Source organism: Polyodon spathula, chromosome 13 (genome assembly GCF_017654505.1).
Source record: "Polyodon spathula isolate WHYD16114869_AA chromosome 13, ASM1765450v1, whole genome shotgun sequence".
NCBI classification, from domain to species: domain Eukaryota; kingdom Metazoa; phylum Chordata; class Actinopteri; order Acipenseriformes; family Polyodontidae; genus Polyodon; species Polyodon spathula.
The window spans coordinates 17,260,642-17,286,733 of record NC_054546.1 but is presented as its reverse complement, the minus strand read 5'-3'; the positions used below and the strand labels follow the sequence as shown (position 1 = coordinate 17,286,733).

The following is a 26,092-nucleotide window of genomic DNA, read 5'->3' as shown; positions in this document are numbered from 1 at the left end:
TTTTGATACACAGTGGCTATGTTTACAAAGACATTTTTTGGAATAATGGAAATCAGAAATAACCTAATAATTTAGGGAAATAAATCATACAACTTTAAAATACACTGAACAAAAATATAAACACAACATGCAACAATTTCAAAGATTTTACTGAGTTACAGTTCATATAAGGAAATCAGTCAATTGAAATAAATTCATTAGGCCCTAATCTATGGATTTCACATGACTGGGAATACAGATATGCATCTGTTGGTCACAGATACCTTAAAAAAAAAAGGTAGGGGCGTGGATCAGAAAACCAGTCAGTATCTGGTGTGACCACCATTTGCCTCATGCAGAGCGACACATCTCCTTTGCATAGAGTTGATCAGACTGTTGATTGTGGCTGTGGAATGTTGTCTCACTCCTCTTCAATGGCTGTGCGAAGTTGCTGGATATTGGCGGGAACTGGGACACGCTGTCGTACATGTCGATCCAGAGCATCCCAAACATGCTCAGTGGGTGACATGTCTGGTGAGTATGCAGGCCATGGAAGAACTGGGACATTTTCAGCTTCCAGGAATTGTGTACAGATCCTTGCAACATGGATCCATGCATTATCATGCTGAAACATGAGGTGATGGCGGCAGATGAATGGCACGACAATGGGCCTCAGGATCTCGTCACGGTATCTCTGCATTCAAATTGCCATCGATAAAATGCAATTGTGTTCGTTGTCCGTAGCTTATGCCTGCCCATACCATAACCCCACCGCCACCATGGGGCACTCTGTTCACAACGTTGACATCAGCAAACCGCTCGCCCACACGACGCCATACACGCTGTCTGCCATCTGCCCGGTACAGATGAAACTGGGAATCATCCGTGAAGAGCACACTTCTCCAGCGTGCCAGTGGCCATCGAAGGTGAGCATTTGCCCACTGAAGTCGGTTACGTCGCCAAACTGCAGTCAGGTCAAGACCCTGGTGAGGACAACGGTTTCTGACAGTTTGTGCAGAAATTCTTCAGTTGTGCAAACCCACAGTTTCATCAGCTGTCCGAGTGGCTGGTTTCAGACGATCCCGCAGGTGAAGAAGCCGGATGTGGAGGTCCTGGGCTGGCGTGGTTACATGTGGTCCGCGGTTGTCAGGCCAGTTGGACGTACTGCCAAATTCACTAAAACGACGTTGGAAGCGGCTTATGGTAGAGAAATGAACATTTAATTCTCTGGCAACGGCTCTGGTGGACATTTGAAGTCAGCATGCCAATTGCACGCTCCCTCAAAACTTGAGCCATCTGTGGCATTGTGTTGTGTGACAAAACTGCACATTTTAGAGTGGCCTTTTATTGTCCCCAGCACAAGGTGCACCTGTGTAATGATCATGCTGTTTAATCAACTTCTTGATATGCCACACCTGTCAGGTGAATGGATTATCTTGGCAAAGGAGAAATGCTCACTAACAGGGATGTAAACAAATCTGTGCACAAAATATGAGAGAAATAAGTTTTTTGTGCGTATGGAGAATTTCTGGGATCTTTTATTTCAGCTCATGAAACATGGGACCAACACTACATGTTGAGTTTATATTTTTGTTCAGTATATGCAGTTGAAGGCTGCAATACCATTCTTGTCCTCTGGGTATCTAATTCCCTATTTATTATCACCCCACAGAGCTCTATTATTCCGTCAGATCCTTTACTTACTATAGTCTTTGCTAAATATACACACTCAAATTTAAGTGTTATTGAGGATCGTGCCTCTACCACCACCGTGAGGTTAACTAAGCGATACAGCACCACTGTTTCAGAAGAAACGCTCACGTCTTGTTGCACTGCTCCTGCAGCCGGTCGCCACACGGCCCCCCCCTTGTGCCCCTACGTCCTTTGCTCTCCTGAGCGACAGATGCACGCTCATCAAAACAGACCCGGGCCAACTTCCTTCCCTCTATCTCTCTCCCCAAGGTACCTCGGTAAGTTTCGGCTGTAAGATTAATTACTGTACAGCTAAATTCTTTAATTCTTTATCTCAGCAAAACATCACCGCTAGATCATTTAATTAATAAATTCCTATGGGCGGTCCCAATAAAACAATGTTGCTGTCCATATATTTGTAGAATATGGGGGAATCGAGTACAATTCATTACAAGGGGATCACGTCATTCATTTCAATATTTTTGAGGAACCCCAAATTCATGCAGAATTATACAGAATGTCGGTTGTAGAGAGGCTGGGTTAGACAGGTAGGTTTTACTGTATATTAAGCACACACCCAGTTTTTTTCCTAAAACATTACGTATTGCTTTGTGTTTTGTGAGTCGCGTGACTCCTCCTACCTATGGGCTGGGAGATTGAGAGAAAGAACGGGCAGCTGAGTGTAAACAAAACGTCTGTATAATTTGACAGCGTGATTCTGTATTAAAGAGAAATCGAATGAGGACTTTGTGAAACAAAAACATGTAGAATATCTTCAGTCGAGGTCACAGCCCAAAAGGGTTGACATTTGGGCATTTTCTGCAAGGTTATAATAATTCTGGATTATTATTATTGCTGATTTATTTTGCATGATGGCGTCCCCAGCAGAACAGGAGCTTACTTTGGCAGAAAATGAAAGCAGCAAGGAAAAAGACCAAACGTTTGGCATTCTCAGATTACAAGAAGAAAAATCGAACCAGGATAATACTGCCAGTAAGCAGGCGGGGGATGGGAGGTGGCAGGCACCCATATTCGCATTAGCCAGGAAAGCCTCGGAGACGCTGTCTGGAAGCATCCACGTCCTACCGAAAACAGTTGAACAGAATAAAACGTCTCCTCATTTTTCCGAGGACTGGGTATATAAGGGTAAATTGAAATTAATTATTTGCATATTATGATATCAACGTTTGTTGTTGTTGTTGTGATTCTACAGCTTTTGATTAACAAGGTAAATCAGTTATTCTAACGTATCAGTTGATAATTTAAAATCGTTTCACATCAGTGACTTAAAAAAAAAAAAAAAGTTTTTGCAGTATATGTTGTGATATAATTCCAGTTCACTTCATTTGAATGGCAAATTTATTTTGTGCTTAAATTAAGTAGTTTACATTTATGCACAATATGATCCGCTCTGCTTGTGTCAGTTACTGTGGTAACCCCGCTGAAACTGCAAGAGGAACTGTTATTTCAATGAAGCGGTAAAACGAAAACACCTGTTTTCCCTTGCTTTGCACGTGGCTCATGCATTTGGAATTAGAACCAGCACTAGAACCCCACCCCTGTTAAAAATGGTTGTCAGAGTCTGCTAATTGCAACCAACCTAATTGTCGGCAACCATTAGAGTAATAATAAAGCCTTGACCTGTGGAGGTCAGTGCAATATGGGTGCGGCTAAAGCGGCAAGGGTGGATTCTTGCTTTAATGTCACAGGCATCAGTACTTGGGGGGGATTGTGTTCACTTTGATATCTGCAGTTCTATGTTAATTATTACAAGTTCCATTACAAACAGTCCAGTAAATTGTAACAGGTTAGTCTGGCCTTAACCCATTGTCATAAAGTGATTGCATTACCACATATGGTTACCAGACGTCCCGATAAAATCTGGATCGTCCCGATTTTATTGGAGATGATGCCGACTCTTTTGGAACTCTCTTCAAACATTGGTGCGTGATGTACCCACCGTCGCTCGCTTTACGTCAACTCTCAAGACCCACCTGTTCTCTCTTGCTTTCCATGCTCTTTAAGCCTGATATCAGCTGTTAGCTAATGTGTTGCAGCTACTATCGTGTATTATGCACTTTTTACTGTATTTAATGTGTTTTGCATTTTTTTTGTTTTACTGTATATCATGAATTATGCATTTCTCTGTATTTAAAGTATTATGGATTTTCTTGTTACTGCATCTTGTAAAGCACTTTGTGAAGTGGTCCACTGTGAAAGGCGCTATATAAAATAGATTGCTTGAGTGATTGATAATAGGGGCTTTGTCCAACGTCCAGATCGAGGTGGTGTTGGGATGCCATTTGTCCCAATTTTTAGAGTAAAAGTTGAAAATCCAGGTGTAAAATGTGAAAATGTTATTTTCTCGTTAGGAAATTTCGTATATGTGGCTGCTGTACTGCCTCGCGGTGCAACAGCAAATTTCGACTGGTTTAGGCAGTGTTGTTTGCATCGCATCAGTGCGGCTATCCAATCACGTTAACCTGCACTCATATGTTGCAGTATGCGTCATGTGTTTTTCTTCGTGCGTGCGTCGGTACGTCCGGTTTTATGGGGAGTTGTCATGATGGCCGTTGGTGGGTGTTGTTGACGAGCTTGTCACTAAAAAGCAAAAAAGACATAGCAAGTACCAAACACACTGGGTAAAAAAATTGATTCAATCATATGCCCATGGGCAAGTCATCCAATTAGGATTAGGATTATAATCACCGACATTTCGCGGACCTGTTTAAACATGAAATACACCTGATATTTCAGAGCACTATACAAGCCTAAAAACAGTGGTACTTGCTTCGATACTAAAACAGAGTGCTGTCATTTGTTAAAAGACAGTCTATGTCTGATATGGATTTGACCATATTGAGACTACATGCCTGCATCCACTGAATTGGTTGGAAATGTAAGGCAAAGCTTTGTCAAGTTATACAGACGTGGACATCAATTAGAAACAGTCCCAAAACTCGGTTACCCAAAGGTATCTGGGATTCTTTAATAAAGCCCATATATGCAGCACGTTCGTTGTCATGTTATTTTACCCATCCAGGAATGTGTTTTATCAGTACCGAGTCAAAACAAAGAAGTGATGTTTGGGTCTACAAATCTAACTGTGTTTAAAAGGAAACAGCAGGTTCTTTGAACCAAGGCAGCTGTGCTTGATTTTACCTGTAGTGCTGATTTAAATTGGGCACAAGCAATACAGGAATACTTTTTTTGTCTGTGCTGACTTTCCAGTTGTTTTCTGAAAGCTGTTGTTTGTTTTACATTCTGTTCAGCAGCCTCTGCAGTAGCCTTTTGTTTAATGTGTGATTCTGAAGTTCTAGCGATCAATCGTATTTTCTTTGTCAGATTACAAGATGTGCAAAACAATTGCCTCCATCTGCGTACAGATTATTTGGGAAATGTCTTGACATGATCCTCAGCCGAAATTTGTTTTACTTTGTCGTCCGTTTTTGTTTCTTTACGTCTAATGCTGAAAACTAGATTTTAGCAACTTATCAAAACAATGGAGCACTGACTTTATCCCACCTGCTATGTACAGTACAGCAGGTCACAGAAAAGCTGGTACAGACTCACTGATAGGCTGATTAAAACAGTGTTGTCATCTGAACAGTAAACAAGAGAGTTAACCACTTTGGAGTATTTATTTATTTGTTTTTTCAAAAAAGACATTTCTCTATGTTTTAGTTTTTGCCTAAGTGCAGTGCACACAGGAATACAACGTGCGGCTAATCAAGCTTGTAGTAAAATCTGGAATAGGTGAAACTAGTTTGCAATGGGAGTCTTAGTTCCAGAGCTGCTCACTGTTATGTAGGCCAAAGCCCTTTTTCATTTTTTACTTTGTTTACATTTGGATGACAAAAATAATAATAATAAAAAAAAAAAAAACTTAAATATCCTTTCTCATTTATGCTTGAGAAAATGGTGCCTAACACTTAAGAGGTGGTCCCCGGGACTTTTGAATTGCAAAAAAAGCATAATTTTTTATAATAATATACTTGAAGTGCATATTTAAATTAGCAGCAAAGTAAAAAACAAAAAATAATAATAATAATAACGTATGATTTAGCTCTGCATAAATGTGACTGAAGGAGCTTTAAACTGGCCCTACCCTTGTTTAAGAAATTCTATTGTGTTGTGGTTTAGCCGTGTTTAAAATTTAGACCAGACTTCTGCGCACGGAGAGATAGATACACATGCTTTATGAATACAAGACTTAAAATAATCACAGGATTTAAGCAACCATTTTTACTACTACTGTCTGAAGTCTGTAGTGTGTTTAGTTGGCATCAAGGGTCAGTTGCAGCGGACTTTGCCTGTCGGATCCATTCAGGTTCACCTAGGTTTTAGCAGTACACTAAAACATGCAGTGGTGGGTAGACACTAGAGAGATGCATTTATTATTCACCAAACAACTGAATTTATAAACAGAAAGGCAGACCCATTTGAAAGTGAGTGCCTAAAGCAGTAACATCTTCCTTTTTTTCAGCAATTAGAGATCCCATGGCAATAGAACGAGCAAACTTGTTGAACATGGCAAAACTCAGCATAAAGGGACTGATTGAATCTGCTCTGAGTTTTGGTCGTACACTGGACTCCGATTACCCCCCCCTCCAGCAGTTCTTTGTTGTAATGGAGCACTGTCTTAAACATGGCCTTAAAGGTAATGTCTCACTACTTTTACTACAGATTAAAGATGTTAAATATTGTTTTAAAATGCAATCCCATTAACTAAATTCATTAATTATTAATACTGAATACACTTGGCATGTGTATCATTTTTAGTTGAGTTCAACTTGATCTTCGTTTCATTCAGCCACATGTAAGCAGAGCCAAAACTAATGCTTACTAAATTACACAAAATACATTTAAATATTCATGAACTGGTCAACAGGACAAGCGGCTCCAGAAATATAAACGCAGCACACACAGCTTTCTTATTGATTGTGAAACTAGTCTGCAGAACATGCTTAGTATAGCTGTTGCTATGTAGACAATTTGCCTTTTCATATTTAAAAAACAACTTCCTCATCAGTCTTAACCCTTTCTTAGATCATCTCTAACTTTAGAACATGTAATAAGGAAAAGAAACTTATGTACTCCCTAGAAAACCTGCGTTGCACTGTGCCACCACTAGGAACTGTCGTGCATAATAGTACCATCTGTTTGTATTCCCAGTGAAGAAGTCTTTCCTGGGCTATAATAAATCTCTTTGGGGACCCCTGGAGCTGGTTGAGAAGCTTTGTCCAGAAGCTGGAGAGATAGCTGCCAGTGTCCGTGACCTGCCTGGGCTCAAGTAAGTTTCACAAGTGTATCAGCAGCAAGGGACCTTCGTGTGAGGATTCTTTATACATGAAAACAGGCTTAAGAGAGAGGCTTTTGCAGCTCACTGGAGGATGTTAGTGAATTGGCTGCTTCCCTCCAGGCCCCTGATAATCTCCCCAAGGGGACAGCCTGGACAGAAGCACTCCACATGCCACACTGTTGTAATAAAGGTTTAGGTGGCTAAGTGGTGCAATGGATTAATGCCCTGGTGGTTCCCCTTCGGGGGCCTCTTTTTTTTATTGGCAAATTATTCTTAAAAATAATGTAATTTCTCTAGAGGGGGCTAAAATAAAAACCAGTTGAAGTGTTACAGCTTTAAAAAAACACTTTTTAGCCATATAGCTAATCAACGATTGACATGAGTTTAGAAACCAGATTCTGTCTGCATTTGTGAGTGGAGATGTCGTGCACATTCCTCGTGCTATTATAAGTGCACAGCCAAAACATACAGCTAAAAAGGGTGGGTAAATTATCTTTTCAGTCAGGCTGCACTTGCAGTTCTTCAACAGAATCTAAAAACTTCTTGTAAACCCAGTTTAAGAAAGCTGCATGATATCAAAAGTTGTGCAAGGCCACATTGGAACACTGACAGAAACATTGAACTATACCGAAATATTAACTCGGTAATTTGAATTTTCAAGCAGAATTTCTCTCCCTGAAAGAAAACTACAGGTAAACCCAAGTTGTTCAAAAGGTATTACCAAAATAGCATAACAAAAATATATATTTTTGCATGTAAACCAAGCCACGGTATCTTTATAGTTCATACACAGATGTAATCTACGATTCCCTCAATAATTAGTTCCATTACTGCCTCTACTACCACCACCTCTAACAATATCAATAGCAACTCGTATTGCAGACTATAGATACTAGAATGTAAGGGCTGAGGTGAAATTTTAGCCTTTGTTTTAAAGAGGTATAATCAGTGTAATTCTCAGCTTGCCAGCACGTGTTTGACTGATGACTGTATTGGTTTCTATGCAGGACTCCCTTGGGTCGTGCTCGGGCGTGGCTCAGGTTGGCTCTGATGCAGAAGAAACTGGCAGATTACCTGCGCTGCTTAATTACCAGGAAAGACCTCTTGAGGTACAGTACTTAACATATTGTAATCTGGACTTGCAGTGAGCACATTATGTGAACTTGATTAGGAACAAACCGTCTGGATTCCCTAATTCAGTGTCCAGTACAGTATATTTAGTATTCTTCCTTCACAGTTTTTATTGGAAAAAAACAAAATTAAACATAGTGTTACACTGTATGTTTACTGCGTGTTTCAAGTGACTCCTGTGATCTAGGCTTAATGTGTTCTGTTCATACAGGTGATTTATTTGTGATTTTTATTGATCAAGAAAAATACATCTCATTCTTTTCTTTCCTAGAGAATCTTTAGAGAAACTTTTCTTACAAAAAAGTGTCTTCTATGTTCTGATCATTTTGATAAATTGCGATAACAAACCACTCGGCTTGAAATTGAAAAGATACAGTATTTTATTTGTTTTATTTCTTCTAGCGTGTGCTCTTTATGATTATCTATTGCTGTTTCTGCAGAGATCTGTATTTGCTGTGCTTGCTACTATAAGTTGAGGTGGGGACGTCTAGGTAAAGCATTGTGATCTGAAGCATGTGCAAACTGCTGCATTCTCAAACACACTTCTGAATGTCTGCCTTTTTGCTGAATAATTAGTAAGCATGACAAATAATGATAAACGCAGGAAAAAAAACAATATAAAATAACACACCATGTAAATTGAGTCTACAAGCTGCATTTTATTAGAGGTTGGTTTAAATGTTGCCCAATCCGCAGTTGTGGAAACAGTTAGTACATTAAAAACTTTCATGCAAAATCAGTTTCAAAGGGAACAAGAATTACAGCTGCACTTCCCACAGTGGGAACTTATTCAAGCTGTCTCACCCCACCTGCTGGAATCGTTACTCAATACAGGAAATAATTATCAAATCAGAAACAACAATAGATAATTATAGAGAAAAAGGATTAAATTAAATAGAACAAACATGCAGATTTTATAAATTGTCCATTTTGAACTTAACCAGTTTGCAAAAAATAAAAAATACATTTTAAGAAACACCTCTTCCTCCATTAACCTAGTACAGTGTGCTTGACCTGAATGAACAAGCGCTGAGATTTCAGAGGTATGGTTCATACGGGTAGTGTCAAGGTAAATGTCTGGGGGTGAGTTCTTCATGGTGTTCAATGTTGAGGGTTTACCCGCTGTGGTTTGTACATTATGTTGACGTGTTACAGAGTAACCCCAGTGCTTGATATTTAAAATAATGTATGTTTGTTTTGCAGTGATTTTTACGAGTATTATGCAGTAATGGTAGAGGAGGAAGGAGCGGTTATCGTTGGGCTGTTAGTAGGACTGAATGTGATTGATGCGAACCTGTGTGTGAAAGGAGAAGATCTGGATTCACAAGTAAGGCTGTTACTGGACTCTGTGGTCAAAACTATGTTCCTCTTTCACATTTGATTTCCCTATCTCTACAATCCAAACATTCAAAACAGCATTAAACAGGCTGGCCATTCAGCAGTATATGGAGGAAGGCAATTCCTGTGAGTCGGATCATTCATATTAAGCAAGGGCCCATTGTTCCACCTCCCCACCAAACCATAGGTTTTAGAATGTGTTGCAAATACAGTAGGAGGAAATATATATCTACACTAAAACTAAATAACTGTTTGTTTTATTCACAGTTGTTTTTTTTCATGATATACACAGATTTGCAACTAGTAGAGAGTCTTAATTTTCAAATATGTCTTTCGTTTCTGACAGGTTGGAGTCATTGACTTTTCCATTTACCTCAAGAATGACGTTGATGATTACAGAAGTGAAGAAAGGTAACAGAATACTATAGCACAGAATATAGTAAATGTATGTATGTGTGAAGTTCAGTACTTTATTTTGGGTCTGTGGTTTGTAGCTGTGACAGCATCTATTGCCACGTTTCCATGAATCACATAACCCAGGAACATGCTTGAGTTTCCCCCCCACACCTCCGTTTCCATGTTTTTGAATTACTCAAGTTTACATCACTGAAAATGTTGTAGGTGGTGGGAACATATGGTATAACGGGACATTTTGGCTATTTAATTTGGCAGATTTGCAACCATGGGGGATTTTGACATTTTTTGAATAGGCACATTCACAAAGGAAAATGCAAAGCAGTTTTGCATTTATACTTTTAATTCCAAATTCAATTCAATATTTACTTAATGAAATCTGTCTTGCTAAAACAGTATTTACAGTAACTATAGCATCACTGCGGCAAATTGGAGAACAGCAACTTGGAGAATCAGTTTCAGTATTAATAGTTCTTATATGGCCCTTAATTTTAAAGTACCAGTAAACTTTTACGAAAAACATTTGCTATCTTTCAGTTTTACCTGAGCTCTGGTTTACAACATAACACAGTGGAATGATGTATCATGTAGTAATTGTAGGACAGTATTGCCACGTATGAAAACTTTAACAAAGAAGCCGAAATGAAAATGCTTTAATTTGCTTCAAAATAATTTCAAACTGGTTAATAGACTATCAAGCACTGGTAAAATCAGATCAGGTTTATACGGTGCAGAAGTAATTCATTTTAACGTTTTGTTTTGTTTATGGACTCTGTGATAGCTGCACGGTGGGTACTGTCTTCAGTAACAGTCGTCGAATCAATCAATAAAAATAAAAGGAACACAAAAGTGCTTAACATAAATACAGTCCTGCAGCAGTTTACACTGCCTCTGGCTTTCTGAGCGCATCACATCAATTCCAGATTTTTGTAAATCCTTTGATGGAAATGTCCGGTCTAATTTAAATTTTTTCAAGCAAATGGGCTTTATCACTGCCATTCTCATATCCACTTTGACATCTGACACTATTCCCCATGTAGCGCTTTTCCTTGTTCTGCATAGCAGTCTGCCAGAGGTATATGTACTATGTGAAACAAATGAGAAAGAATATCTAGATTGATTTATTTTTTAAATTGTTGACAATTTGACTGCAATACCGTCTACACTGAATTCATATCTCACTCGGGTAACTCGGAAAAGCATGGAAACGTCACCCTTTTCACAAACTCGAGCTGTCCATCAACTCAAGTTCTGGGAGAATTCAGGCCAATTCGAGCTCACTTGAGTTTTTTTTTTTAAGGTTTTATTTTATTATTTAATGAATAATGAAGTGAAAACAAATGTGTAAAATTAGTTGCAAAAAATCAAAAAATCAAAAAAATCATCTATCCTTATCCAGAAAGGAAATGCAAATAAAAATTGGTTTCATTCAATGTAACCATAACATTATGAAACTAATACAAAAAATATGATGCTTTGGACTGTGTTGCAGAAATGGACAAATTGCTGCAATGCTGGACCAGAAGAACTATGTAGAAGAACTGAATCGACAATTGAAGTAAGTTTCCGGGTATATGAATTATTGTTTCCGGTCTCAAAATGGGAGAAAGCACAAAAGGAAATCTGGCTTCACTGATTTAGGGGAACAAATTAAATGTGCAAGTCAGTGACAAAGCAAACACTATCTTGCAAGCATTGTTTAAGTGGGCTACCTCAAGAATCATCCATTTAGTACCCAACGCAACTGTTTTAATCTTGCCCATAAAGTCCAGTACTGTGTAGTACTGTGCCACATAAAGGGTATCAATATAAATATAAAAACAGAAACAAAAGAAAAAACAACTCTTTCAGATAGCTTGTTTTATTTAAAAAAGATTAAAACAATAATTTCTATTAAAATTTTACAAGTGACTATGTTTCCTTAAGGCATGAAAATCACAACTTGCCTTACCTGATCAGAATACAAATACTGAAAAGGAAAAAAGCAATGGTAGATGCTACATCTAGAGGAGACTTCCATACAAAAATGTAGTAACATTTAAGCCACATACATGCTGGCCTTATTGCTTTACAGACTTTCAATATAAATAAAGACTATAAAGACCTAAATATAAAGCATAATATACACCCAACGGCACATAGTGAAGCTGTAATGGCTTAAATATATTTTTTTGGTGACACACAGTTACACAGATATATTAGTGTCATCAAAACCAGCCTCACATGTTCAGTAGAGTTTGTTTGTTATTCATTATTAACATCTTGATGATTTCATCTAGTTTCTCACATTCTTTGAATTTAAATAATTTTTTTTCTTCCTCCTCATGAGAATCAAAATAGTTGCATATTCTGGTATTTACGCAGTCTTGCTATCTTGCTCCTAATGTTCTGTTCTTTAAAACTGTGTTTATCAATTGAACAAATCTGTTCAATGTTAACTTTGCGTTCTGTTGACTTCTTATTTAGTTCTACAGTACAAAGCCTGCAAGGCAGAGTTGATTCCATGGAGAGGTCAAACACTAAACTGATTGAGGAGGTACTGTCTCTCTTTTCAGTACATGCTGTCAAAATAAATATAATGTCAACAAACTAATCGATAAAAGCACAGGTAATAACCAGCGATTCTGTTTTCTTTTCAGCTGGCAATAGCAAAGAACAATATCATTAAACTACAGGAAGAAAATCATCAGCTAAGAAATGAGAACACTATGGTTTTGATGAAAGCACACCAACAGCTAGAGGTACAGTGTAATGTCAAATACATTAGTAATTCTTTCTGAAGGTAAGAATATTTTGACGTTGGTGTTTGTGGACTTGCCACCTTTTTTAATCACCAGAGAAATAATGAAGTGAATTTATTGTTATGTTTGTTGCTATCCTTAACAGTTTAAGGCTAGATTATTGAATTTTCAAGTACTCATAAATATTACTGTTTTTACATTACCAACATTTTTTTTTAAATTCAGTTTTCTGCCAGTTTACCTCCTTCACATTTTCCTCAGTTTTATTTTAAATATGTTCTTATTGCAAGTCTCAGACCATTGCTGTCAGTTTTCAGAAGTCTCTTCACATGAAGAAAGGCTTTTGTCCTATAAGTTACTGAAATTAAAAAACATGTGTGAAACTTTTGATTTCTCAGCTCTGTAAATGATATTTAAGCACTTTATATAAGGGTAAGTTTCACCCTATATACAAACTTTTGCGTGTTGCAATATATATAAATATTTTTGCGTGTTATATATATATAATTTCATTTATTTATTTATTTATTAATTTTTTGAAAAATGGCTCGTGGTGACCAATATAGCAAGAAAATGCCTGACATTTATCAGCAATTCTGGAGATTGACGAGCACGCGCCGAACGCTTTAGTTTCAGTGATGTAAATTTGAGTACCCGACAGACAAGGAAATGGAGTCCAATATAGAAACTGATAGTGATACCAGCGACAGGTATTCGGATTACAGTAATTTGTACAACAGATACAACGAAAATGAAAGTGACCCAGGACGTGAAGATTCCCACATGTCTGAAGATGTTAGGATAGTAAAGGAGCAGCGCCTTACCGGTTTGTCTGTCTTATTCCCGGAACTCGGCTGGTCCTCCGGAGGGATCGGTTGAATTGTGGGGACAGACCGACTTTTCTTGCAGTAACCTCATTGAAAATTGAACGGAATTTTTAAAACTGTCGGGCGAGAAATGCTCTCCACAAATAACTGAAGAACTAGTAGCTTCCTTGAAGTCTTTTCTCTTTTGGAAACGCGTGGATGCTGTGTCCAGTATTATAAAGAGTTCCCACAGAACTGTTTGAATAACACACTCCGCTGTACCACAGCCAGTTTTTTTTTTGTACAGTACAGTAGGGTTGGACGATTATTACATTTTCAGCTAGCGATTAGCATCTATAAATATCACCACAATCGTGATTATAGGCTGAATATATAAAATATTAAATTCTTGTAATTTAGCAAATTTATACTTGAGTTGCATGACAATCACCAGACTTAAGTCAGTGAGTTTAGAAGGAAAAAAGCTAGACAGTATATGTGTCGAGTTTTTACATTTCTGGTGGGTGCCCAGAACAAACATGAGTATAAAAATACACCTGTTGTAATTTTTTATATTAATAAATTATGTAGTTTTCCTATAAAGTAACTGCAGTGTAGTACTCGTGTCTTTACTGTAGTTTAAAATAAAGAAGCAACATGTTGTTTAGGCTATATTAAACGTTTGCCATATGGTTATGTTTTTTGTTTTTTTCTTTTGTTTTTAATTTACGTAAAAAAAAAAAAATTAAAAAACTGTCAAAATGTTTAATAGTCAGGAGTTCCACTTTTCTACAGTAACTTTACAGTGAGCTAGCGTATTATTTTTATTTTACAAACAACACTAATTGTGTTTTATGTTCGAAAACCACCATGATGTAAGTTAAAAGCCTAAGCATATTGTTTAAAATCAGTATTTTCTGTAATAGGTATGCAGTGCTCACACAGATCATGTTTTCGCCTCGCACAAACAGTTCAGTGTCGCTGCTTCATTGGGTCACGGACGATAATTCTGATTATCGATAAGAATTTTTCAGCGCGATAAAATTCTCTGCAAAAATATCATCACGATTATTGGTATTGGCGATTATTGTTCCAACCCTACAGTAGAAAACAAAATACCTTCACCATTTGATAAACAAGCCACATCCAATGCAGCCTTCTGCAGTACACAGCCTGTTTGTCCTCAAACTGACATCACTGGCAGCAGTTGCCAGATCGCGTTGTTTTTTGGTTGGGCTTCTCGGGAGAGACTTCTGATCCATTTTTATTAGACGTTAAGCCAGAAAATATAAACAATGTATACATTTTTAGAAAGGTATTATAACGTAGTTCTATATTGTCAACAAGAAATGTATTTTACCTGCTACTTACACTTGAAGGCTTCAGTGACTTCAGCCTGCGTTTTGTTTGAACGTAGGTGACGAAGGGTGACATCGACAGTGAGCTGCACACATACAAGCAGTCGAGAGAAGGGCTGGATGAGATGTACAATGAAGCACGCAGACAGCTGCGAGAGGAGTGTCAGCTCAGACAGGTGAGTGTGTCCCGCCCTGGAGAAAATGACCCGCCCCTGTGAAACAAAGCACCAATGAAATGAACGTTCCTTCGATCATACAACCAATAGTAAGACCCAGCCGTAACAATCATTATTGCAGACTGTGGAGGGACACAACATAGTCCCAATTTAAACTACAGAAATAATGAAAAAAAAAGAAAAGAAAAAATACATCAACTCTTTCTAAAGAGCAGTGTTTTATAAATCGAATATGCCATGGACCTACTGAAAATATGGGATTTATTTTTACTGGTTAGCCAGACCTTTTTTGACCTCACTAGTGAAAAGACAAAGGCTAAATAAATCTGATATTTTCAGTTGGGCCATAGCATATCCTCTATATAACATTTTATTACAGGGTAATCCCTCTATTATGACCACGTAAAAAAACACCTAACTAAACTACACAAATCTCACCCTGTTTTGTGTATTCTATGTCTTTATTTTAATTATTTTAAAATTATTGCTTTATTTTATTTTTAAGGTATATGCTGACAATATTTTTTTCTCCTAGCTTTTTTGTCTGTGTGTAAATTATTTTCCAAAAGAATAGCATCATAAAACATTTGTGAAACCAATTTTGTCAGTACTGCTTGATGATTAAAAGGCTGTAGCGACACTTGATAAAAACCACACTGTAAAATAATGGTTTGGCATTTAAACTTTCCGTACGTGGATCTGTCTGATATCTACCAGTATAAAAAAGTGAATCACCTGGTTGTATCTAGTTTTGTCCAAAATTACTCTTATTTTGATAGGTTGAGATATCTTATGAGCTACCCAAATCATCACCTGCCATTATGGGAATCGCAGAGCGGGCTGTACTGCTAATTGAGGGAACTATAGTGCGTAGACCAAAAATCTATACATATGTGTGTGACATAGATGTGTGAAATACAGTCTCCAAATCCTTCTGTACATGTATCTGTGACTATCATATCCTCCTGAAGGTAAACATCTTGCCTTAGCTTATGCAGGTGAGACTTTTTAGTTTTTTTGGAGGTATGCCTGCTCTCAAACTCTGCCTTTCTCTTTGCAGGAAGTTGAGAATGAACTTGTGGTACAGGTGAGCATGAAACATGAGATGGAGCTGGCAATGAAGCTTCTTGAAAAGGACATCCATGAAAAACAGGACAGCCTGATTGGTCTGCGGCATCAGCTGGACGAAGTCAAAGCCATTAACATAGAGATGTATCAAAGAATGCAGGTATAACAGTCATTTTACAGATATGAATCCTCAATGTATTCCCATCCCAAAGCAGCACCAACCAGCAGGACTGGCTGTATTCATTAAAATCAATAGATGTGTCAGCTGATGAGGATTGGAAATGTGGAGGGGAAATGAAATATCCATGTAAAATGGAAAAACATAGACTAAGGGGTAAATTGGAGAATAATTCATAAAGTAACAGTGTTATATGAGGCAGACAACATGGATTCATAAAAGACTGAAGCTGCCAGGCTAACGTCAAGGAAACGGTAACCAGTATTTAACCTCTTTAGAAACATTAGCCAGTATTTATAGTGCATGATAAAAATGATCTCATTTATTTTACTGTCAAAATATTATTAAATGGTCAAACATGACAAGCAACACAAACATGATAACTTGTGGTTAATTTGAATACAGACAGACTTGGGGCAGAGGGTAGGTGTACTTCTTTACACAGAGAGTGGTAAGGGTATGGAATGGGTTACCAAGCAATGTTATTGGTACTGAGTCATTGGGTCCATTAAGAGCCAGCTAGACAAAGTTCTTCTGAGATCAATCGCGTGTTAGAAGCCGGATGAGATCACTTTTCTTTTGTTCCCAGGTGGCTCCAGACAGTAGTAAAGTATAAGTTTAAAGCTATAAATAGTTCTAGTGGGTTAGCACAAGCAGCTGTGTCCCACTCCCAGTCATTCTGCCTGAATTTGTATTCATATTTCTTATGTTCTGTTCGATTTGCTGAAAACTTTCTGGTGTATTTATAGCGTTCTGATGATGGTTTGAAGCAGAAAAATGACATAATAAGCAGGCTTGAGGAGAAGACCAATCAGATAACTGCAACCATGAAGCAGCTGGAACAAAGGTACAGTATCTGTTCATACTCTTTCTATTTCTATGTTGTTTATATTGATAGCTACAAAGTTATTGACACACCAGTAGCCTATTGTTAACCGTTTGGGATACATTCTCAAAGATCTTTACTCCAACTTCACAAGAAACAATGCTCCCAGTAAAGCTACCAAAGCATAAATAGACAAGTTAGACATTTGATTTAGGGGCTTGTGGGTAGTCTTCAGTTGTTTCAGTAGTTTTCGATTGCAATTAGCATTTTCTTCTTCTCAAAAAACACTGCACAGTTTGAGTAAAGTGATTAGACTCTTGTCCTCAGTTTGCAAAAATGAAATTGAACTTCATGCTGTATATATCTTATTGAACATTACTGGGACACCCCTGCTGGTTTGTGGTGCTAGGGGTGGGATATTAGTTTACAAAACTCAGACCGTTTACTGTAAGAAACAACTTGGACTCCCTGAATATGTAATCGTCCATATCCGTCTATATGCCATTAATGAGCAAACTGTCTCGCAAGAACAACCAGAGTTGGATGTTTATTGCCCTGATACTCCTGATCAGACGCGTGCTTGCTACATTTTTTGCTATTGCTGAATTGATAACCCCCTGTAGAACAATAGGCACTTGATTTAAATAAATGGGTAAACATTTGGGGTGACAGTAGGAAAGTGTTGCTTATCAAAATCCATTGCCTGTTTATTGTTGAAGGGACAATCATCTATTCAGCAATACCAATACATTTAAACAAGGGTCTGATTGGGGTAAATTAAAAACAAATACATAAATAAATTAATTCATTTAATACAATTGAACAAAAAAGAAGCACCTGCGGTGACATAATGTACTGGGAATGGCACCTTTTGATTTTAATGGTTTGTAAATTTGTATTTATAGCGTTCCGATGATGGTTTGAAGCATAAAAATGACATAATAAGCAGTGATGTTATTATTAAAGCGAAACTTGACCTCAATAGGGAGCCGTAGTGGATCATAGATCAATGTGAAGGATGTCACGCATTTAGAATGCAGTGTTTTTGTAACCATGCAAATATCAAACCACAACCTGATAGTCTCTGAGGTAGTTTGGCTGCATGAGCTTTGTAAAATTACTGAAACAACAAAGGTTGATTTGTCTTGTACAATGCCCACAAGCAACCTTGACTTAGGACGTGCAATTATAGTGAGAAGTATTAACACTATGAAGCCCAGTATCCCCAGTGTATGCATCAGATAGGGGATGCTGGTAATCATATAATTTTGGATGAGGAGTGTTGACAAGCAAGGGGAATGATAACACTGTGTAACAAATTTTTTATTTTTTTTTGTTCCTGGGTAGTAAGTGTTATTTCCTAATTGCTTATGCCTCAAAAATATAGAAAATGGCTATTATTCCCCACAAACTTTGGTGTTGTGACCAGGACAGTGATATTTTGAAATGTACCTAGTTCCAATGGGAAAACGGGCAAATGTGCGTCTTTTCAAATGACTACAAAAATGACTACAAAAGATTTAGAAGTGAGTAGTTTTTCGAGATTTACGATTATACTGTATAGATGATTATACGATTATACTGTATATTTACAGTATAATCGTAAATCTCGAAAAACTACTCACTTGTAAATCTTTTGTAGTCATTTTTGTATTACTTTAGTATAAATACATGTTAATTTGGATTCATATGTTGTTTTTTTCTGACTTTATGTGAACGAAAAGACACACATTTGCCCGTTTTGTCATTGGAAATAGTGATATTTTGAACTATCACTGTCCTGGTCACAAAAGCAAAGTTTGTGGGGAATAATAGCCATTTTCTATACTTTTGAGGCATAAGCAATTAGGAAATAACACTTATTACCCAGGAACAAAAATTGTGTTACATAGTGTAATTCATGCTCAAGATGCCCAACTGGTTAAAACACAGGAAGTGTATTGTTTTTGTAGGGGGGGGGGGGTTTGCTGTATAATGCCATGTAGTAATTTCCATTGTGTTTTTGTTTAAAATGCTTGTTGAACATTACAGTCCATACTTATATTTGTTGAAATAATCCCTCTGTGGAAAATGCTTGTTTGTTTTCTCACTCTGTTGTCAGATGGTAGGCCTGTTGACTTTTTGTTCCATTCATAGCCCAGTCATATTTCTGTCAACATGTACCCCCTTATTCTGTCTGTTTATGACATTTTCTTTTTGTAATATTTTACTAATAAGTTGCTTAACAATCTTGCTTTAGTAACATGGAGATTTGCTGATATTGACATCCTCTTTCCCTTTTTTCTTTTTTTTTGTTGTCTTTTTTACTTCCATTTTTTATTTCACACATTTTTGCATTTTATACATCCAACACCTTTGTGCTTCCCTGCTTCTCTCTTCCCTGTAACCTTGCGCAGTGACAAAGATTTATTGAGTCAGACCAGGTCGCTTGCAATGTCTTTTGTGAAATGCGCCAACAGTGACGATGAACACCAGTACAAGCTTGTTAAAGATATCTCATTCTGAGCAGTTCATGTCCAGCTCACACAGTCTACATTGTTCACAGTAGTCAAAGGCCCTATTCACAAAGCTTTATTCTGTTTATATTACTTCAGTACATTTTGATAGTCATGAAACCGTTTCAGACTGTTGTTATTTTCTTTAACAAGAGTCTAGAAATGCATGCAAAACTGGAGGTAAATTTAGGCAGAAATGTGTTTATATATATTATATATATATATATATATATATATATATATACTCTAAACATTTATGAATAGTGACCATATATTTTTTGCAGTTTAAAAATTTTTATATATTTATACCCTGACTTTTTTTTTTTTTTTTTTTAAATAAAACGTTTTTAAAAGTTTTACAGATTGAAAAAATGTGTCCTTCTTATTGTGATAATGAAACGCATACAAAGTAATAAAGTAGTAGGGTAGCAAATCTTTAGATGAAGATATATCTGTGTATCTGCCTACTTTTAATAATGGAACAATAAAATTAGATGTTTGAATACTTTTTGTCCGTGATGTTATTCAGACCATCTTTGCTGACTTCATGTGGATCATTGTCGAGTTGCTTGAGAGGATGAATTCCCCCTGAATCCCCAGCCCACTCCCAGTTTCTCCCCTAGTTTTTTTTATTTACAGATGTTTCTATTTGTTTTATTTTGCTTGTGTTTTTGTTCCTCCCCCCTACATTCCTGTAGTTCTAGCCTCAGTTTTACCCAAAGTTGATTTGAATTAACCCAGATTACAGCAAGCAGAGCGGGAACGCTGCACAACCGAGGATGGGGCCAGGAAATTCAAACAGGAATTTGCCAATAAGGCCGACAGCCTGCAAAAGCAGATTTCCCAAAGAGAGAAGCAGCAGTAAGTACAATATTGAAGTAAAACAAGCATGTTCGTTTTGGTATCTTTTTATGATAGTTAAAGCTTGTATGGGGTTTATTCTTGGTTTTTTTAGACACTTTTTTTCTACCATGTTTTTTCTCAGCTTTCTAAAGGTCCATTCAACCAGGAAACTTTTGTTTACATAAGGGGCGGCCAAAGATGGTCCAGCCAGTCCTGGTCTTCGTTCCAGTCCTGTTTTAAATTGTTTAATTGAATCAATTAAACCTCCATTCAGATGGTGGAGTAGTTAATTGTATCATTTTTACTTGTTAAACCTGGAGTGGAATGGCCCTCCAGGACCGTGATCGGATACTCCTGGTTTATATCCATGATTCTGGACCCAAAAATGAACCAATCATAAATTTGGTTTCTGTCACATGATTAAAATAACCATGTTGATGCAAAGGAGGGCAACATCAGCTTTACAACTTGCAATAAGTAAATAAAATTTAAAAAATCCTGTATTTATTTATATAGAACATCCTATACACGGTCACAGAGTATATGGTATACAGTGCCTATAGTAAGTATTCACCCCCCTTGGATGTTTTCACATTTTGTTGTGCTACAACCTGAAGTCTTGATGCATTTAAATAAGGGATTTTTTTTTACTTTAATTTACACAACCTACTCAACACTTTGAAGAGGCAAGAGAATTTTTATTGTGAGACAATAGTTAATGATAAATAAAAAAACTGAAATGCCTTGGTTAGATAAGTATTTAGTAGAACCACCTTTGCCATCAAGTACAGCTTTGAGTCTTTTGGGGTAAATCTCTATCAAGTTTGCACATCTGGATTGTGCAATATTTTCCCATTCTTCTTGGCAAAATTGTTCAAGCTCTGTCAAGTTGGATGGGGATCGTTGGTGGACAGCAGTCCAAGTCTTGCCACAGATTCTCAATTGAATTGGTCCGGGCTTTGACTGGGTCACTCTAGGACATACACTTTCTTGTTTTTAAGCCACTCCAGTGTCGCTTTGGCTGTGTGCTTGGGGTCATCGTCCTGCTGAAAGGTGAATCTCCGCCCAGTCTTACGTCTTTTGCAGACTGAAGCAGGTTTTCCTCAAGGATTTGCCTGTATTTAGCTCCATCCATTTTGCCCTCTACCCTGACAAGCTTCCCAGTCCCTGCCAATGAAAAGCATCCCCATAACATGATGCTGCTATCACCATGCTTCACAGTAGGGATGGTGTTACCTGGTTGATGTGCTTTGTTGGGTTTGTGCCAGACATAACGCTTTGCATTTAGGCCAAATAGTTCAGTTTTTGTTTCATCAGACCACAGAATCTTTTGCCACATCTTTTCAGTCTCCCATGTGCCTTTTTGCAAATTCCAAGTGGTATTATATATGGGCTTTTTTCAGTAATGGCTTCGTTCTTGCCACTCTTCTGTACAGGCCAGATTTGTGGAGTACCTCAGTTATTGTTGACATATGGACAGTTTCTTCCATCTCAGCCATGGAATGCTGTAGGTCTTTCAGAGTTGTCATTGGACTCTTGGTGGCTTCTCTGACCAATGCCCTTCTTACCTGGCTGCTTAGTTTGGGAGGACGGCCTGCTCTAAGCAGATTGTGGGTGGTGCCGTATACCTTCCACTTCTTATATTCCTTCCCTGATCTGTGCCTTTCCACAACTTTATCCCAGAGTTGTTTTGAAAGCTCCTTGGTCTTCATGGTAGTATCTTTGCTTTCTATGGACTACCCAACTGTAGGACCTTACAGAGACAGGTGTATTTAATCTGAAATCATGTGAACCACTTTTATTGCACAGATGGACTTCATTTAACTTACTGTGTGAATTCTGAAGGCAGTTGGTTGCACCTGAGCTTATTTAGGAGTGTCATAGCAAAGGGGGTGAATACTTATCTAATGAAGACTTTTCAGGTTTTTATTTTTAATTGATTTGTTTTTTCAACCCCCCATTTTTTCACACATTGAAAATGTTGAGTAGGTTGTGTAAATCAAAGGGAAAAAATCCCATTTAAATGCATCAAGATTTCAGGTTGTAACACAACAAATTGTCAAAACGCCCCAGGGGGGTGAATACTTCCTATAGGCACTGTAGCTAATCTTAATGTGAGTTTACTTCCGTCTTGTAAACAAATTCCAAATGGCTGTTTCACACAAATAAAAGCCAACTTAGTATACCATAAAAAAGACAGAAGTATCGCTAAGTAAGGTATCAGAACGTAGGGTAGAAGATAGGGTAGCTAATCTTAAACTGCAACACTACACCGTATTCCTTTCCTTTGCTCATACTGCCAGATACATTTACAGCTTACAGTCCTTTGACTGTAGCCTTCTCTCAGACATACAGTTTTGTCCAATTGCATGAGCACTTTCAATTACCTTGTTCCTGATGGGAAATATACAGAGTAGCGTTATTTTTAGTCTGGCTCACTCACTAATCGTGCTTATAGGACTTGCTGCGCTGTAGTCAGGGTGACACCTCCATTCAGGCGGGTCAGTAAATATGTGCCTTTGTTCTTCTGCTCCAGAACTCAGCTGGAAACAGATTTAAAAATAGAAAAAGAATGGAGGCAGACATTGCAGAATGATCTTCAGAGGGAAAGAGAAACCGTATCACAACTCACCACAGAGGCACAACAGATCAACGGGCTTAAAAAGGTAGGTATACCCTAGTTTTAACACACTTGTCATTTAAAAGTTTCCTTGTTTTTTGTTTACGAAGTCTTTGTAAATCCATGTTGAAAATTTTGCGAAAATGATAAATACAAAAACATTCAGCTACTGCAGAACTTGAAGATGTCATTATTAATCTCCTGTTTCTACTTCTGGTACCAGCAGTTATGGGAGGTGTATGGGGAGGATGCTTAAAGTATGTGAACAAACTGCATTTTTACATGGAAAAGCAGAATGTGATAAACTAGAGCAATCAGTCACCCAGTATATATTTTGCTGTAATATTATACCAGTTATACCCATCAATAAAATGTATCAAAACAGAATATTGGTATCCGGTGCAAAGCAATTGCTAGCTACAGTAACATATTTTAAATGTTACCTTACAAAAACCGGTACATGTTATAGCTGTGCTATTCACCACCTCATCCTCTGAGCTGGGCTGTTTGAGAGTTAGACCCCTATTGTGATTCATAATTTAATTATTAACTATTTTACAGGAATTTTATACATTACAAGATGAAAATTGTCAGCTGAAGAGAATATGTGAAGAGCAAGAACAAGCTCTCCAGGAGTTGGGCTACAAGCTCAGCGAGTAACGTATACTCTATTCTGTTTGAATTCACTATTCAAGTACAATAATAGTATTCAAACAACCTTTTAAATACTTATCTTGCTGTAAATGTCAGATGCCTACATATTATTGTTAATACTGTTAGATTTTTTTTCTGCTTGAAAAATAGCAGTGTTTATGCATTGCCAGTATTTGAATTCTTTGTTTTTATTCTCCAAAAATGAGTTAATTTAGTTTTAATATCCCTTTGCTCTGATAACTTAACCTATTTTGGTGTTAGTTAATCGATTTTTTATCACAAATTATTTGCTTAATTTAGGAAGTTTCTTTGTATTTCTCGTTTCCATATAACTTGTTTTTTGAAAATTGCTGAACATATTGCTGTTTTCTGATATTTTAGGTCAAAAATGAAAATTGAAGATATACAGGAAGCAAACAAGACACTGCAGGTTTGTAGTGTGCATTTCCTAGAGTGATTTATTTATTTTTATCCATTCCATGCATTTGCCTTTGATCCACCAAATGAACAAAGAACCCAAAATAGCATAAAATAACATTTAAGAATTTCAGTTTGGACCATGTAGCATGTGCAGTTTGCAACAAAAGTGCATGCAAGAGCTTTAATTGAGCCTCCTGAGTTATAACTGCATATATCTGCCTTACAATTGAACAGGTTTCACAATTATTTCAGTGAAGAACCCCAGGCAGCTTAAAGCAAACATTTTACTCCAACAGTTATGTCATTTATTCAGGTATTTTGTGGGCTCCTGTAACCCTGATTATAATACACTCCTTGCAATCTGTTATTATCTCTCTCTATGTATGTATGTGTGTAATGTATTTTTAAAATTTAAATACATTGCTTTTTTTTGTCTCTTAAAGGGGGGGCAAGTGTGGCTAAAAGACAAAGATGCTACTCACTGTAAACTTTGTGAAAAGGAGTTCTCAATCTCCAGGAGAAAAGTAAGTTTGTTTGTTTAAAGGTGCATTCCAGTGCAGTGCTGTATTGAGAGCAGAAGAAAAAAGGTGCTATTTGTAGAAAATGAACTGGGCTGTGCCTCAACATAGGGGCAAAATTTTTTGTTTCGTTTATGTTTTACTGAATCAAAACTTTTTCCTGTATTTAACCATAAGCATCTTAGTCATTGTTATCTGGATTGCTAATGACAAAAAGGTGGTGGGAAATTTTACTATCCAAACAAAATAACCCAGGAACTGCAAAATACGAGAAAATAATGTTTTCTTTACCCTGTGTTTTTTTTTTTTTTTTTTTTTTTTTTTTTTTTTAATGCAGGTTTGCTATAAAATGCTTTGTTCAATCCCGCAGGTGAAACCTACATCGTGAATGTAAGCTGTTGTTTTTATTTTTTCAGCATCACTGTAGAAACTGTGGCGAGATCTTCTGTAACGCCTGTTCAGACAATGATCTTCCTCTCCCAGCCTCACCAAAGCCAGTGCGGGTGTGTGACACCTGTCATGCGATGCTCTTACAGCGTTGCTCCTCCAACTTGGCATGAGAACCATGTCTTCAAATGCTGTACATGGTACACTACTAACACAGCCTTCATTCGAATTACATGGATTTTCAAGAGCATTTTTTTAGTCTGCAATGGAAGTGCACAAAGCCAAAAGTGAAACAATGTTAATCTCAGATGATATGTTGACAGTTTACATTACTTTATCAAAAAAATAAATCATTTCTACTAACAGCTCATTAGCACTTGAACATAAATTACACTATGTAACACAATTTTTGTTCCTGGGTAGTAAGTGTTATTTCCTAATTGCTTATGCCTCAAAAGTATAGAAAATGGCTATTATTCCCCACAAACTTTGGTGTTGTGACCAGGACAGTGATATTTCAAAATATCACTATTTCCAATGGGAAAACGGGCAAATGTGTGTCTTTTCGTTCACATAAAGTCAGAAAAAAACAACATATGAATCCAAATTAACATGTATTTATACTAAAGTAATACAAAAATGACTGCAAAAGATTTAGGAGTAGTTTTTCGAGATTTAAAACTCGAAAAACTACTCACTTCTAAATCTTCTGTAGTCATTTTTGTATTACTTTAGTATAAATACATGTTGATTTGGATTCATATGTTGTTTTTTTCTGACTTTATGTGAACGAAAAGACACACATTTGCCCGTTTTCCCATTGGAAATAGTGATATTTTGAAATATCACTGTCCTGGTCACAAAAGCCAAAGTTTGTGGGGAATAATAGCCATTTTCTATACTTTTGAGGCATAAGCAATTAGGAAATAACACTTACTACCCAGGAACAAAAAAAATTTATATATATATATATATATATATATATATATATATATATATATATATATATATATAAATAGAACACCCTAATTTTCGATTCGAACAGTAAATAATATAAATGCCAGTTTATTTTTGTAAAAATCTGCAAAAGTTTTATTTTATTTTATTTAAAAGTACTGTTCATAGTGGCTCTGCTATAAAAATAAC

At 37.0% G+C, this 26,092-nt stretch overlaps 1 protein-coding gene across 3 annotated transcripts; it reads left to right on the top strand.

Moving 5' to 3' along the window:
- Positions 1–1,851: 1,851 nt before the first annotated feature.
- LOC121326076 (RUN and FYVE domain-containing protein 2-like) lies at positions 1,852–25,395 on the top strand. Of its 3 annotated transcripts, none has more exons than XM_041269229.1 (18): positions 1,852–1,949; positions 6,158–6,331; positions 6,847–6,964; positions 7,981–8,082; positions 9,308–9,431; positions 9,789–9,853; positions 11,349–11,414; positions 12,323–12,392; positions 12,496–12,597; positions 14,821–14,937; positions 15,998–16,165; positions 16,933–17,030; positions 20,246–20,365; positions 22,884–23,013; positions 23,529–23,623; positions 24,003–24,051; positions 24,485–24,565; positions 24,976–25,395. In XM_041269229.1, exons 1-18 carry the CDS (start codon positions 1,883–1,885, stop codon positions 25,117–25,119), a joined length of 1,890 nt encoding a protein of 629 aa, XP_041125163.1. In that variant the 5' UTR covers positions 1,852–1,882; the 3' UTR covers positions 25,120–25,395. The 3 variants fall into 3 exon arrangements, with proteins under 3 accessions (XP_041125163.1, XP_041125164.1, XP_041125162.1); XM_041269228.1 differs by lacking the exon at positions 1,852–1,949 and adding an exon at positions 1,966–2,817; XM_041269230.1 differs by lacking the exons at positions 1,852–1,949; positions 20,246–20,365; positions 22,884–23,013; ... (2 more) ...; positions 24,485–24,565; positions 24,976–25,395 and adding exons at positions 1,965–2,817; positions 19,406–19,673.
- Positions 25,396–26,092: the final 697 nt, after the last annotated feature.